This window comes from Haliotis rufescens, unplaced genomic scaffold, assembly GCF_023055435.1.
Source record: "Haliotis rufescens isolate VD_foot unplaced genomic scaffold, xgHalRufe1.0.p SCAF_44, whole genome shotgun sequence".
In the NCBI taxonomy this organism is placed as follows: Eukaryota; Metazoa; Mollusca; class Gastropoda; order Lepetellida; family Haliotidae; genus Haliotis; species Haliotis rufescens.
The window spans coordinates 154,366-172,209 of record NW_025964157.1 but is presented as its reverse complement, the minus strand read 5'-3'; the positions used below and the strand labels follow the sequence as shown (position 1 = coordinate 172,209).

General features: G+C 40.4%; 1 protein-coding gene across 8 annotated transcripts in view; it reads right to left on the bottom strand.

Moving 5' to 3' along the window:
* The window catches only part of LOC124136023, a 211,957-nt gene that overhangs the window by 124,175 nt on the left and 69,938 nt on the right, over window positions 1-17,844 (bottom strand). For 7 of the 8 annotated variants that reach the window (XM_046501762.2, XM_046501767.2, XM_046501761.2 and 4 more), the window contains one exon: window positions 1,192-2,227. In XM_046501762.2, the coding sequence (XP_046357718.1) occupies window positions 1,192-2,227 (1,036 nt within the window). Of the gene's footprint in view, window positions 1-1,191; window positions 2,228-17,417; window positions 17,790-17,844 lie in introns of those variants that run through there. The other variant, XM_046501768.2, reaches the window with a different exon arrangement.

Sequence of the window (17,844 nt, the reverse complement as noted above, 5' to 3'; positions counted from 1 at the left end):
AGATATCTTTCTTTATGCAAATGAATCGGAATTTCTGACAACATCAACACACGGGAATCCAGCAAAGACGTTTACAGTAAGTATCAGGTATATGGACGATCTGATCACATTTGTCAAATAAGAATTTCAATTCCCTTCCACTGATTTATCCGCTAAACTTAAAATAAAAAAATATAACTGTTTTATAGTTAGATCTATGCATAAACATTCAGATTGACAACATATTGTCCACAACACAAGAGTGATTACTTCAACAATAGTCAACTTTCCCTTTATGTCGAGCTTCAGTTTTTGGTGTCAACATTTTACTTTCATCTTGAGGTACTATCGAGCATGCTCTTTCAATGAAAATTTCAAAAATCTTCATACGACTCTCGCTCAAAAGTTGTTTGCTGAGGAGGTCTTCAGCATTTCATGCCTCCGTAAAGCTTTAAAAAGTTGTGTGGTAGACATGTGGAGAACATTTCCAAAATTTGACGCATCAGTGACCACATTTTCACTTGTACTACACGCTCAGGTTATTCAGGTGGACAATTGATTTGCCTTTGCATGTGTTTGTGATGGGTGCCAGTGGGGCAGGGTACGCTCACGTTTTCTCTAACTATTTCATAGTGCTTCTTAAACTTATAATTATTTTGTTGTCGAAATTAAACATTGGAATCTGCTTTTAGCAGTGAGTGAGTGAGTGAGTATGATTTTACGCCGCTGTCAGCAATATTCCAGCAATATGACGGCGGGAGACACAAGATATGGGCTTCACACATTATTCCCATGTGGGGAATCGAAAGATTTCTAAAGATTATGAAAAAGTTCTGTAAGTTTTATGCAGTTGAGTTTATGGGGATCTTGTGTTTGTTTGTTTGTTGTTAAACGCTGAATTCAGCATTAGTCCAGCTATTTGACGGCGGTCTGTAAATACTCGAGTCTGGGCCAGACAATCCAGTGATTGGTATCCACACAGTCGGGATATCAACATTGTCACCGTGCCTGACCACCCGATCCACTGGTCCTCTTACGAACAGCATATAACCTAGCATCCTCACGGGGTCAGCTGTATCTTCTCTTTGACAAAGTAAAAAGCGTGATAATTGCTTCAATTGTTTTGGTTGCACATGCAATAGCTATGGTATGATCATACATATATACATTCAGGCAGTCAGGAGTACGAAATCATATATAAATTATACTTACTCAAAATCATCCGGGTTCTCTAGGATGGATTCAAGGTCGGACACTGACCCCGTGTCATCGGAGAGGACCAATGGTAGTCGTGTTCGGTTGGGCGGTGGCGATTGGAACAAACCAAGAGAAGGCTCGGATTTTCGTCCTCGGCGTGTGTAGCCATCTCTAAATCGAGCCAACTCGTTCTGAAACTTGCAGTTATCAATAGGACCTATTGAATTAGGCCTTGGCTTCCCTCTGTTGGCAAAGTTATCCCTTCTTCGCAGACACACATTCGTCATAGAAGATCCCAGAGAATTATCTTTGTCAATAAGTCCAGATTTAGAGGGTTCACTGCTTGGGTGGTTGTGTTTCTGGAATTGTTTCCAATAACTCATATCACATTGAACTGACACATCCCTCTGCCAAGGGTACCTTGCATCAAAGCTCTCTCCCACAATATCAAACTTCCTATACCGCGACGCCTCCGTCGTGTTGTCGCTTTGACTCCGCCGAAGATGTTTGCAGTCATCATGCGTGTCTCTCTGAGCACTTTCAAAAGAGTCGTGTCTTCGGCCGGCTTGAGACCCGAAATCAGAAGGCACAGATTTTGGCTGTTTGAACAGACAGTACGACCTCGCACTGGGCAGCGCGTTGCACGGGGGTACCATGCTACCCCCAGCACTATTCATCTCCACCCTGGAGGCATCATAGCCAACGCCCCCATTCTGGAAACCGTTACGCCCTTTCTCCGGCACCGGGGTCTCGTACACAGGAACTCCAGACATTGAGCAAGGTCTTCTCCTGGGCAGTGTGTTGGAGACATCCCTGGAGTCACCGAAGTCTGGCGAGGTTCTGGAGACGTCTTGGCCCGGGGGGGACGTGTTTTCCCCAGACCAGGACAGGCGGTTGAGGGCTTTTTTCATCCTGGGCGAGTCCGGGGGCGCCAGGGCGCGCTTCCAACGGTGGGGGACACTGTAGCGGTACGCTTGTCTTTTGCTGGAAGGGTCGGGGGATAGGTCTTTCCCTCCTCCCTCGTCGGTCACGTTGTCGGGAGGGTCATCGCCTGTAATACGTAAATACATGTTAATACATATTCGCGAACCCCTCTACTACTACTACAACTAATACTACTAATACTACTGCTACTAATAATAATAATAGCCCAGAAATGAGCTTCACACAGTGTAACCATTTGGGGAATCGAACCGGGCCATCGGTGTGTGTCGATCGAGGCCTTCACTAGGCTACCCCATCATTTGATAGTGATTCAACTCGGGAAGATCCGGGGTAGAATATGTCTTAGGCAACTCATGCTTGCCGTAAAAGGCGACTATGTTTGTCGTAAGAGGCGACTGAAGGGATCGGGTGGTCAGGCTCGCTGACTTGATTGATGCATGTAACCATATCCAAATTGCGTAGATCGATGCTCATGATGTCAATCACTGGATTGTCTGGTACAGACTCGATTATTTACAGACGGCCGTCATATAGCTGGAATATTGCTGGGTGCGACATTAAACAACAAACAAACAAACAAACAAATGATAGTGATTCATAAACTCATGATCATGATGTAGTCGTTCTGATTTAGCACAGATTTCTTATGATTCTGAAAAAAACCTCTGTTATTGCTTTTATTCAAACATACCGCAACACCACGTTAACTCGAAACCCGTTATATCTTAAAACACTTCATGTTATCCGTAATTCGAGACAAGCGGAGTGACGATACATATTGACCATATCGATCCGATTCTTCCAGGACAATATCGTTCGTATTAAACAGCATATCGTGTTATTTGTTAACAAGGTTACAATGGGATATAATTCCCACAATTTTCTTACATTAACACCTTTTGAAATTCTTTTGAAATTGTTCGTGGGAATAAACAAATTCTCCTGAGCACTATCTTGGCATTTTGTTTGAATAACTGTCATCGTCAAATTGCAGTTTACACGAGCGGCAATTCACAGCCCTGTTGGGGTGAATTACGATGCAGTTTGTACTTGTGTTTGGCAGATCGTCCCAACAACGCTGTCACGTCTAAGGCTTATCAGTTCGCATAGTAACAGTACACACACGCTCAACGAGAAGCTAACAGCGTTGATAAGCAGGAGATATGACGCAACTCGAACGTGCTTGAAAACACGTACTTCAGACGCATGCATTGCATGCCGGGATAGGTGTCAACCAGGCCTATGATTCTGAAAATAACTTCCTCGGAAGAAACACGAACACCTTTTGAAATCCTTGCCGGAAACCCGTAAATTAAGCTCCATAAGTTTAAATGTTATGTTGTTAGGCATATATCGTGCCATAGAATGTGCAATACACCACACATGACTTTCAATCCACTGCTATTATGATCATATCTTCATACATGCAATACGGCAACCCTCGAGTCACCGAAGACACACACTAACACCATATTACGTCTGTGTGTGATAGAATTTAATGGTCAATTAAATGCAATCTTTTCTTTATCCACAACTGACCTTTTTTTCTAAATTGTTCCAAACCATTATTCGTGTGAATTATTTTTAGCGTTACTCTCTTGATAGCCTTGCACCAAGGCTGTACTGAAAGATAAGTCCAGGGATGTGTTGTAATTCTATCCTCAAAATAGGCAAGTCTAGTTATGTGGACAGTAAGGACTCCAGTCTCTTATAGGGACCATTTGTTCTTATTATTAGCATAATCTAGAAATTATGATTTAAACTAATAATTATTGCCTTAGAGACTTGTCCAGGTCTACTCTCTTGACTTCATATCAGAGACCCATTTGTGCAGCGTATTTAAAAATTGTGATTGGTTTGTTTGTTTGATGTTTAACGACGCACTCAACAATATTCCAGTTATATGACGGCGGTCTCTAAATAATCGAGTCTGGACCAGACAATCCAGTGATTAATATCATGACCATCGATCCACACAATTGGGCTCGATGACATGCATCAACCAAGTCAGCGAGCCTGACCACCCGATCCCGTTAGTCACCTCTTACGACAAGCATAGTCGCCTTTTACGGCAGGCATGGGTTGCTGAAGACTTATTCTACCCGGATCATCACGGATCGAAAAATCGTGAAGATGTTTCTATTACAGAGATTAGACTGGCGAAAGGTTCTTTGTCGGTTATAATGAAATCATGAGTTTAATTCTAGTGTTGATTACATTTACATAACGTAATTAAGATGGGACAGGATATGTTAACCGAATTCACGCCTAGCGTTATAATGATTAAATGAAGATTGATAACATATCGTTTTCTATTTGTTAAGACTCCCTTCTTGCCATGTGGTGAGGTGAGTGAGTGAGTGAGTTGGGTTTTACGCCGCTTTTAACAGTATTCCAGTTATATCACGGCGTGTCAGCTTAATGTGGGAGGAAAGCCCGAAGTGATGCAGGTCTCAGACGTTTACCACTTCGGTGAAACCCACGAGCACGGGTATGGTGCTGACAAACCTAGAACATAATCGGGGCGAACCGGGATTCGAACCCACAATCATAGGTTTCTGGCGTGCCCAAGGGACGCAACTCTGCACAGCGAATCGCGGCGCCTTAGACGACTGGGCCACCCGTGCCCCCTGTGGTGAGGTGAAAGTGGGGTGAGGTGAGATGAAAGTGGGGTGAGGTGAGGTGAGGTGAAAGTGGGGTGAGGTGAGGTTGAGGTGAGTAGAAAGTGGGTGGGGTGAGGGTGAGGTGAAAGTGGGGTGAGGTGAGGTTGAGGTGAGGCGAGGTGAAAGGGGGGTGAGGTGAGGTGAATGTCGCGTTCAAGAATAATGCACAAAAGAGCAACGTGCAGGCGTGTGTCTGCTTGTACTAGCCCGGACTGATGCCGATTTTACAGCGCGAGTCCACTGAGATACCATGCCACCGTTTAACATGGATACCCACTCAGTCTACTGACTCCGGGCGCCAGGCAGGGAAACAACAAAAACATAATGAAAGCACTCTTCATCCTTCCACGTTGTGTTTGTAACGCCTGACGCCAACCCGTGTTCCACATTCTGTATTTAAACGTATACGTGCATGTCCATTATTCACACCAGCTCAACAATATTCATGACCAAAATACAAATAATAAAAACAAAAATTGCCATCACCAACGTTGGGATTCGAACCCAGGTCCTCGGTGTGCCAAGCCCAAAATATTTACTGGCCACCCATCTGTTATGAATAATAGTGAGTGAGTATGGTTTTACGCCGCTTTTAGCAATATTCCAGCAACACCACAGCGGGGGACAACAGACATGGGCTTCACATATTGTACCCATGTCGGGAATAACAAGCATACACTATAGATTTAACTCAGACCAAACACACCGTTATACCTGTATACCAAGGAGCAAAGAAGTATGTAATCTTCAACAGACAGAAAAAAACACCACTGTATCCACAAGGCGGTCATACAAATGTAGAATGTCATAATATTATTCTACTTTCAGAAACCCTACATTTCTTTTGTCTATTTTCAGCCTGTGTGGTCGTTGCCATCACGCTGTATACTACGACGTCGATCTCCATTGACGACTATGTGTGTGATTAATGTCAACCTACTTTTTCTAACACGTCGTGACTGGGAGAAAATTTGGTTCAATTCTCACAATGTGAAAAACACGTTTGGCTCTCACACAAAATCAACGTTTATCTGGAACTAATTTCTCGGACCACGGGCTGCATTCAAGACATGTTTGTTCTGACAATACACAGCGTTTTTCAATAACGTATAGGCATCTTGATTGATCTATTATCGAAACAGAGACGAGGAAAAACCAATGTCAGCGAGGGCACATAGAACCAAGCGAAAGCGATAACTTACAGAAACTACCTTCGGCAGGCAAATGGTTCATCAGATCAGCGCAACTGCATAAACACAGGGAGACATTGTCAAAATTTCACCTCTGGAGCTTCTCCATGCCTTGGGTAACAAAATACCTGCTGAGTGAGTGAGAATGGTTTTACGCCGCTTTTAGCAATATTCCAGCAATATCACGGCGGGGGACACCAGATAAGGGCTTCACACATTGTACCCATGTGGGGAATCGAACCCGGTCTTCAGCGTGACGAGCCAACGCTATAACCACTTGGCTACCCAACCGCCCCAAACACCTGATGAAAATGGCAAATATATGCCTTGCTTTATCAAATACTGATGTACCAATCTTGCAGAAAAGGTACCTCTTTGCACGTTAGAACCTAAATTATTTTGTTTTAGAATGCGAGCAACATGTAACACATGCCGTATCCATTACTATTCTTTGTTCATTCATTGTAAACGTGATGTAACCTTTTGAGTGCAAAGCTTGTCTTGTTGTGTTTAACGACACACTCAGCAATATTCCAGCTATATGACGGCGGTCTGTCAGTAACCGATTCTGGACCAGACAATCCAGTGATTGACATCATGAACATCGATCTACGCAATTGGGATTCGAGGAGATGTGTCAACCAGGTCAGCGAGCCTGACCACCCGATCCCAACAGTCGCCTATTAGGATGAGCATTGTCGCCTTTTACGGTAAGCATGGGTTGCTGAAGACCTATTCGGACCCGGATGTTCACGGGTAGAGTGCAAAGAGTTAACGGGTGATGTATAACGCTGCACACGCGCTGTAGTCATCAATATCAATGCTGACTCATCCGTGAGACATGCGTGACGCTTGACAACTAAACTGTGGTGATATGGAGGATTGAACTTACAAATATCGGTGTGCATGCACGTATATGTCTGCGTGGGTGGGTGTGGCTGCTTGTACTAGGACTAATCACTGTTTCTATAGTGCTAGCCCACGCATTTCAAATAAATGACATAGTAGAACAAAGTTAACTCGAAATAAAAGGGTCAATCGAACATCGAGTTATCCATAGTACGAAACAAGCACAGTTACACTTTTTCAACAAAGTTCGAATTTGATGTTTCCTGGGACATAACACATCGTTTTAAACGAATTCGAGTTATTTATCAATGTATTTGTGTCGAATACTTCAGTGTTATACATCTCTGTATATAACGCGTTGTTTAGGGGCGTCTTCTGTATCAACAATCTGTCGATGACAACCACATTGTCTGTTATGATATCCCAATTAACGTAGGCCTATAGTAAATACCCTTGTCACACGAGACCGAGAGCCCAGGTCAGGTTTGTTACCATCAAAAGGCAGATACGTTCCAGCCCGACTTTTGACAGAAACCACAACACACCCAATTTATCAATTTGCGAAGGTTCATGGCCAGACCAAGAATGGTTGAACCTAGATCGCTTACCAACAACATAGTTACTGTGATTATACAAGAACAACAGTTAATCATAATGGTAATTGCTAGCGATATAGAATTTCCAGAGCTGGTCATATGCGTGATAACTCTTTCAAATACAGTAAAGTACGTTTATAACGAACACGCTTATAACGAACTGACGGATATAACGAACTGATTTTTTTGTCCCAACTATTTGCTATTGTTATACTGTATATATGCTAAAACGAACTACGGTTATAACGAACAAAAGTTAGTGGTCCCTCTTAGTTCGTTATAACCGTAGTTTACTGTATGCAAGTAGGGTATCTCTTTCAAAGGCTGCAATGGTGGTTAAGTAGTGTTTCCTGCAGTTTACAAAGTTAACACAAGGCAAGAAAGCAAATACATAATAAGAACTAATTTTTCGGATCACGGGCTGCATTCAAGACATGTTTGTTCTGACAATACACAGCGTTTTTCAATAACGTATAGGCATCTTGATTGATTAATTGATTAAGTTATTAAAGTAGTCCTGCACCATGACCGTGGAATATATTCATTTTATGGAAAAAAATAATCTAGAAACGCATACAAAAGCAAGTCTAGCCAGCTCAAGCTAGCTCTATTCCACAGCATAGGGATTTTTGTATATTTTTAGAGTCAAGAAGGATATTGTGTAATATAAGATCTCAGAGACTAAATGTTAGTCTATTATTAAGGGTAAGGGCAGTAAAGTGAGGGTACTCGTACATGTACATAACCTACACAACTGTAACATGGCTATAGTAATATGAATAATAAAACGACAAATCTTTATCTATCACTATACACATAACATGGCTGAGCAAACCAATAATAATAGAAATAAAAATGACAAAACTCTTTCCATTATCATAAGAAATTTCTGCTAACGAAATTTCTGGCCTATTATACGATTCCGATTGTTTATTAATCCCTTCTGAACAGTGATGGGGCGGTCGGGTAGCCTAGTGGTTAAAGCGTTCGCTCGTCACGCCGAAGACCCGGGTTCGATTCCCGACATGGGTAAAATGTGTGAAGCCCATTTCTGGTGTCCCCCGCCGTGATGTTGCTGGAATATTGCTAAAAGTGGCGTAAAATCAAACTCACTCACTCACTCACTCTGAACAGTGATGATACCAGGTATTCGGGAAAAGAAAAAAAAATCGTGTCCCACCGGTGGCACAGAGGAAACACATGCAAAGGCAAGTCAATTGTTCACAAAAAAAACACGGGAACATGTGATACAAGTTAAAATAGGGAATTACATACATATGAACACATTATCACAATGCTATCGCCATCATATAGCTCTATCACACATATTCACAATAATATCCCCAGTATCCATCATTAAGTCCATGTGCACAGTACCATAAGGGTAACAGACCAGCTATTCAGTTGTCTATAGCCGTAGCACCTCGTCTCCAAGAAACAGTGACATTATTGCTTCTGTTCTCCCGGAGGGCGTGTAACTCACTCCCACGCATATAATGTTATTCGGAGGATACCTTGTATGCCTTGTATGCTGTCAGAGCAATGGGTCAATGAACCTACAGCTCTGTGTCTTCTAACGTTACTTGGCTTAAACAAAGATTGATTGACTTCCTACTAGTGTGCACCAGACTCAAGTGTGAACGGTATTCAGCTGAAATAACACCCCCAGCATGGTTCATAAGATACTTAGTTTGTATGTTTATAGAGCGGTATAATAAATAAACGAATAATGCCAGACGTGTGACTTTATAATACCTTATACGTTTACGTTGGGGTAGGTTTATTTGGATGTGGTTTATGAACACATAATGAGACCACAGCGATAATTCATCATGGGGTGATATCATACAGGCATCTTTAATCATTCATAATTGTAAAATTATGTGTTTCAGACAGACAGACAGACAGACAGACAATGTATTCAATAAAAGGCCACTGGCCCAAAATACATACATATGCAGGAATACATAAAGCCTGCGCAAAATGACATATTTACAAACTGGGAAAAAAAATTTTTATTTAATTTTTTATATTTTTTTAACATTTTTTTTTTACTTATTCGCAGTGGAGTATTTACTATTTACCCTAAGTTGATGAGCTTTGGTTAGAAAAATAGATATTTTATATAAGGTATCATATGCATCTGAGGAAATAATGTGTGGAATTATGTGTTTCTTTCCCCAGAGACATTCGTCACATGTATGCACATGGCAACGAAATCTGCAATTAAACATTTTTGAAACCTCTCATTTACCAATCAGAATCGAGTAGTTCCAATTAATTGTAGAAATCGAGATAAACCACAATGTGAAAAAACCCAAGAAAAGAAAATGACAAGAAGATCAAATCCAAATCTTATAAGTATTTTACTCGACGATCAAAAGAAACCATTCCACGGAGAATAGACATTAATTCGTACAGTACTTTTTTTTCAGTTACATGCAAATGTAGCACAAAGGGAAGGGAAGATTTAAAGCCATGATCACAAGCGTTTCCACAGACCATCCAAGATGCCATGTTGTTGTAACCTGAAATATTTGGCCATAAAACATCGCATGGGAATCTATAAATCTGTAATCTAATCCTCGGACTGAAGCCGTTATCCGGTACATCAAAGCATGTAATAACACTATTGTTACATTTGATTTGACATGTCTTGAAAACAAAACCCTCGGAGGTAATCACGACACACTAGGAAGAAGATTGATGTGTTTACCATCAAATTGATCCTGATCCACCCAAAAGCTGCTGTTGGCGTCGCCGAACACCATAACTCAGAGAAAGCAATAGAAGAATAAATCAACAATCAATAATAATTTATCTTTGTTACTTTCGATCGAATATAATGGCCTTGTTCAATACGCTGCTGTGTTTGATCACAGAGTTATATGTGGAAATGGCTTCAACAGTAGGTGAGGTGAAAGGTTTCAAAAATATCGTTCCCACAATTATTATCGTCGTAGGAATCGAATCAGGTAACCTTCCAATGACGAACCATCACAGCTTGTGTGGCGATTAGTTGAAATAGGTAAGCGACTGTTTGAGAGATTCATTTCTACGTAAACTGGGGCGGTCGGGTAGCCTAGTGGTTAAAGCGTTCGCCGTGATATTGCTGGAATATTGCTAAAAGCGGCGTAAAACCAAACTCACTCACTCACTCACTTCTACGTAAACTGTTGACAGAGTCTGTTGTATCAAACCCTGTCGAAACCGTCATTTCGCGAACACCGGTGTCATCGCTGTTCATGCACTTCAACATCTACCTTGCTTGTGGTTGTTCAGGAAATGCCCGTACGAATACAAACGCCCATACAAATATGCCATCTTAACCCAACAAGGGCACCAGGTGTCATCCCTGTCTAAGTATTAATTCCAGATTCATTACCTTTGTTTATGTTGGTCTCTTGAACACGTTTAGCAAAACCAATTACAATATACATGGTTTTATCTCACAGTATTCTTCATGCTTATGACGAAAAGAAACAAGTTGTACTTTACGTTTCCCATTACACCTTCCATAGAAATATTACAATTCACGGATGTGACAGGATAACATTATGTGTGCTGTAGAATAACAAGTGATGAATGTGCATGTACACGGGTTACAATGGTCAATAACATGTCATATTCATTCATCCTCCTAATAGCATGGTTGTAGGCAATGTTGATTCATAACAATTATTCATCAAAATTTGGTATCATACTCAGACATTGTAACATACAAGCACTGGTCTTTTCCTCATATAGGTATATAACGATGTTAGTAAATTCGCAAATGCCTAATAATTATTATATACTGCACTCGGTATCAATGACTAATGAATTCTTGTGGACAGTCTTTTATGTGCTTTGTACAAAACTATCCCATATGGTTAACTTAAGGGAACATTTCATTCCTTGGTCCATGGGGCTCTTGGTGCAAGACGTGATGGCCATAGAATGATATAGTTACGTGTCTGTCTTCGGAGGTTCGGATCAATTTGTCAGAAATGAAAGCAAATGCCATCTGAAGTTTACTGAGAAAACAATATGTGAAATGAGTTTCTCATTGATAACATTTATGTAAAATTAGACGTAAGGCGAGTTAGACATAAGGCAAGATGTAGGCATCACCATGGGCACCATTTGGGTTCCCCTTCTTGTGGATCTGTTTCTTTATGCATATGAATCTGCTCGGATTGGCAAAGTCAAAAGAATGTAATTTGGCCACGAAGTTTAACTTAAGCTTCAGGTGTATCGATTATCTGATATCGGTCAATAACAATCAAATAGCCAGTTCCCTCCACTGATTTACCCACCTGAACTAGGAATAAAGGAGACCAGTGAGACCGCCTCGTCCGTTTCATATTTAGATCTGTGCATTAAGATTCAGAATGACAAAATATTATCCACAAGACTGTTTGGCAATAGGGATAATTTCAACCTTCCAGTAGTCAACTTTCTCTTTATGTCGACAATATTCCTGCAGCTCCAGCCCTTGGTGTCTACATTTCACAACTTTTGAGGTATAATCAAGCATTCTCTGTAAACCAAGATTCCAAAGAGCTTCATATAACTCTTGCTGAGAAGTTGTTTGATCAAAGTTACATTCAAGGCCTCAGTATAGCTTTGAAAAAGGTTTATGGTAGACATGTGGAGGACATTTCAAAACTTAACGCATCAGTGACAAGAAACATGTCCGATGCAATTCCCTGTTTTAAATTGTACCTTATGTTTCCATGTTTTTTCCAGGCGAACAATTGATTGCCTTTGCATGCCAGGTCCCAATTGTGGGACAGGATACGCTCGCCCTTTTAGCGAACACCTGGTAAAATCACTATTTGATAGTGATTCATAACCACATGGTAATGATTTAGTCTGATTTAGTCTGAATCGTACAATCGACTTTGGTTTTGACATAGACTTCTTATGAATATGGAATGATTTTATAGCTTTTGTTTTATACATCTGAAAAGAGTTTTCATTTTAAAATGTAGGCATGCACTGTTGTATGTAAGCAATGAGTGAAGTGTGCTTGCTTATTTTCACAATTACTCAGATGAGTGTCTGATACAAAGACCATATCCAAATGAACATAAATGAAAGCGTTGTATGTAAGCAGTGAGTGAAGTGTGCTTGCTTATTTTCACAATTACTCAGATGAGTGTCTGATACAAAGACCATATCCAAATGAACATAAATGAAAGCGTTGTATGTAAGCAGTGAGTGAAGTGTGCTTGCTTATTTTCACAATTACTCAGATGAGTGTCTGATACAAAGACCATATCCAAATGAACATAAAGGAAAGCGTCAAAATACCTGGCATAATCATACAAAATCTCTGCTAAAAGGAGAGTCTGCGTAAGAGTTTCGTTAAGCAGTGGAGTGTATATTTAAGTTCTAACGTTTGTGTTCATACCGACAATACAACTAATCAAAAGAACGTCCGCATGTCTGAAACGAGCTCTCTGTAATTGTGGTTCCTAGGGCAATGTAACATGCTATGTGACATTTGATCATATCAAATTATTAACGATAACCAATGAAATAAACTGAATAAATAAGTTAAATAAATATGCCGGAAGCCACATTTCAAGTAACCTCAACGCATACATGAAAGTGATTAATGTCTGTATTGTTACAACGGCGCAATGTAAATAACATCCTGCTGTTTGAAGCAATGATGACAGGAATTGCAAAATACAATTAATTATTCCATATTTCGCTCGAGGAAAAAGGCGTTGCTCGAACGATGTCATGACATAACGTGTCCAGCTATGTCAACCTGACCTTGAGTCATGCACATGATATAGCATCAACAATCTGATAGATAAACAGTAGATACCGTTAGACGGATATTGTTATACGAGGGATAATTGAACCGTTCTGAGCCTCACAAAGAAAGACTTGGTCTAAAGACATTAAAATGATGTATATTCTAACATAACTCCCTTCAACACTGACTTTTGCCAACGATCTTCGGGAATTTTATCCCAGTTTCGAAGAAGTCCTTCTCTTGGCTGTCCAAACGTTCGCCACAGCTGTTATGATGTCATCGTTCGAGTTGAAATGGGTTTCGCCTCGAGCTTCTTCATGTTTTGGAACAGATTGAAGTCTGATGGAGCCAGGTCAGGAGAATAACGTGGTTGCTGGAGGAGCTTGAAGTCACACTCGTGGATTGTAACCATGGCAATGACTGACTGGTGCACTGTCGCATTGTTCTGATGATTAATTATCGGTTGAACAAACATTTTGTCAGCTTTCCTCGCCTCTTGGTCTTATTCCATCTCGTATTTGTCTCAAAAGGGAAGCATGGTATGCTCCGTTTATTGTCAGTCTTTTCTGAACATCGTCCACCATGATGACATCCTCGGCATCCCAGGACACAGGGGTCATAACCCTTCCAGCTGATGGGACAGCATTTGCTTTGGTGGTGCTGATGTCAAAGGCTTACACTGTTTTGATTGTTGATTGCCTGAAAGTGGTGAACCTAGGTTTCATCCGTCGTGGCAAATCAGTGAAACAACCTTTCTGGGTCAGCATCAAACAGAACTAGATTATCACGAGACACGTTGTGCATGGTGCGTTTCTGTCAAAAGTCAGAAGCTTTGAAACCCAAGGAGCTGATACTATGATTTTCTGTGATAATGACATGTACTCTCTCCTGGGTAACGCTTACTGAACTAACTAGAAACTCAGTCGATCGGCTTTTGCCTTAGTGTGGATCATTTCTGGTTTTGCTAACGTCACAGGCCTTCAAGCACTGGGGTCGTCTTCAAAGGCTCTCCTGCCACGCTTTAAACTGTTCTGCCCACCTCTTTACAGTGCTATGGGAAGGGACACCCTTCCCTTGTGTTGTACTCATTTCTTCGTGGATGGCTTTTGGTGTAAAGATCTTTTTTAAGTATTGATCAAAGCACGTTCCTTAAGTTTGTACGTTTTCAAAAGGTCACGACCCATGCTGTCACAGACTTGTCGCAGAGAAACAATTTGCTCAGCTGACTCAAGTGTTTGTGGACATACCTCTGTCACATCATGTAACGTCAACAACAAAAGATTTGACTAGTCCGCATTGCCGTCCATTACCCGAACGAAAATACTTTATCCCCCCCCCCAATAAAAAAGAAGATAATAATAATATTTAAAAAATAATGATAATAATAATTAAAACAATTGTTCGTTGGACGTAATGTTTACCCTTAAAACGTTTTGTGTAAAAATATCCGCCTCATCGTTTTAGACAGAGAAAAATATTGATGTCTTAAAACAGTGGAAAGAATATTCGGCCTCTAACTAATTGGTCACTGGCTCACAAGCACCGCATTAAGTACTTATATGATGTAACCATGTCTCAGCGCTATCATCGCTTTCAGTCTTGTATTGCATATTGATTGATTTAGGAGTTTGTACTTTCTGACATTAACGTTTCGGATCCTACTACACCGATCTTAAGGTTTAGGAAACTCAATAACCCATTGCTCGTTTGACGTTGGCTACAATGCTCAGTTTAAAGCAATAGAGACTATATACGTGCATAAGATGTACAAATGATAGCGAGCGACTGAAGTGTCGCGAGTTTAGCTTTTGTGTGTAACGACAATGAATCTGACGGGACAACACAGATCCCGTGCGGAGCATCGCATCTGGAGAGTATGTGTGGTGGAGCATTAAGCTGCTTCACCTGTCTGTAAACGTGGGAACTGGTTGCAGAAGGAAGTGATTTCCGAGTAACATGCACATCAAACCATACATAGTGTAGGAATCAATAATGCTGTGGCGTTCGTGCAAAGTACACAAAAACATCCCTGTCAAAGCTAGACATCTTATTCGTACTTCAGAGAACCTGAAACCTCGCGATGTTTTGTTGTATACATAACACATTCAGAAACCCATATAGACATCCTCTTCTTGCGGATCTGTTTCTTTATGCATATGAATCAGAATTAATGCTCGGATTGGCAAAGTCAAAAGAAAGTAATTTGGCCACGAAGTTTAACTTAAGCTTCAGGTGTATCGATTATCTGATATCGGTCAATAACAATCAAATAGCCAATTCCCTTCCACTGATTTACCCACCTGAACTAAAAATAAAGGAGACCAGTGAGACCGCTTCATCTGTTTCATATGTAGATCTGTGCATTACGATTCAGTGTGACAAAACACTCTCCACAAGACTGTATAAGAGGGATCACTACAGAAACACATATACACATATATAGTGGTTGTCAAGAGAGTGTGTTTTGGGGTGGTAAACGCGCCCTGTGTTACGAATAAACATTGTATTTGGCGAGCCTTGGTTGGGTAAACATTCTGTATCAGGACATAGTGTTTATTCCTAATACAGGATATTTACCATCCTATCCTAATAAAGGATATTTACCATCCTATTCTAATACAGGATATTTACCATCCTATCCTAAACAGGATATTTACCCTAATATCCTAATACAGGATATTTACCATCCTGTCCTAATACAGGATATTTACCATCCCGAAACATACAAACGTGATACCCTCTATATAATAAAATGTTATTTTTAAATGTGTCGTCGAAAAACTATTTTAATCTCTAACAAACGGTATGTAAACATTGCAAGTTTTCCTGGAATGTGCGTATTGATATATTACGTCATAAGCTCAGAGATTAGTCACTCATAACAGTTAATATAGTCCAACTGAAACCTGTTTTTTAGACAGTTGCGCGACTACAAAAAATGTAAAATGACAACTGCCAACACATATTTTTGCTACTTGCCGTTCTCACCAATCCATCGGTCTGCGCGTTAGAGTATATGCCCTTGATGAAAGGGACGCTACTCCCGTCTGTGTGACGTTTGTTTCCCTGGCCTGTCATACCGCTACAAAATGCAGTCAGGCGTCCACACAGCCACGAAATGAAACGCGTTCATATGGTGGATAATACATTTGAAAATTGGATTTTATCCCAAAATTACGAACGTTATCAAAACGTTACTAGGCTGAAAACAGTCGCCGAAACACTGCAAACTACAGGTTATAAACAGGTTATAAACAGGCTATAAACAGGTTATAAACACAAAGATGACACCCGCGTCCAGTACATCACCATCCATGAACCAGTTCTTGCTCGCTTTGTTTAAACCAACATCAAGCATGGCCGTATAGTTTCGTTTGCCCAGAAGTATATAAATATATAATTATTACAGAAAAGCAACATATAGTCCAGTATACATTAAAATATCTAAAAATACATGCCATATACATAGACTACATAGTGTCGTTTAAATTATAAAGAACTTTATATAAATATGTGACACCCGCATATATATATATATATATATATATATATATATATATATATATATATATATATATATATATATATATATATATTCCTATGTTAGTAATAAAGACACTCTTTTAAGTAAATCGGTAAATCAAATAACACGTGCGTAGCAAGTGTACATGCACGTGCTATAAGATCTACATATATACATTGGCCTACAAGAATAGAGATGTATTTTCATAACGATGTCTCGCTTCTGTCAATAATATCAACTATTAATGACTCGGTATCCAAACATTCCGACAGATATAGACACAATGGTGCATTTAACGCTATGGCATGTGAATAGGCATATTCAATACCAACATCGCGCTTTGAATGAGATTATCGGGCGTTTATCAGTTAAGAAATAAGGAAATTAGTTAGGGACATTTTTGTTTGCTTTTATAGATTTGCACGAGCGACCGCTGAAAACACATAGTTAATACGACCAGTAAATACAAACAGCTAATTCCCTGTCATCGGTGTGGATACAAGTTTGCAATTCAAGGGAACAAAACAACACTGTACATTGTATACGAGGTTGTGAATATAATACACACAGCTGGGAAACTATAATCGATAATTACCATCCTATACGTGTGTTATCCTTCTTCGACAGACAATAAATGTACACAGGAATATATATCCATCGGAACTGTTTAGGAATGCACGAAAACACATAGCTTCACAATGACTGCTAATGCACACTTACCGTACGTCTTGGGGCGGGTCGTATCACAGGGATAATCTAACCAACAGTACACTCCGAAGTCGGGTCATAGACACAATACACTGACTGTCTGTCACGAAAGACAAAACTCGGTAGCAGTACACCGACATGCGAATAGTCTTATCTCCGCTACTAGATTCTACATGCGGCACCAACAGATGGCGGGTGATATCACAATGTAGACTTGATCATATCTCCCTTAGGACGTCACACGCAAATCGAAGGCCGCCGATACGGTGTCGCTTTTATATTAGTGCTGATATTATTAGAATTGTTGACGTTGAGTGGCCATATTGACAGACATATTTTGGTATATTGTGGCTGGCCTCAATCTATTCTGTTTTTTAGACAGTCACGTGAACTATTTCCTCGTTGCTGTGATCGAACAATTGTTTATCACTGAAGGAAC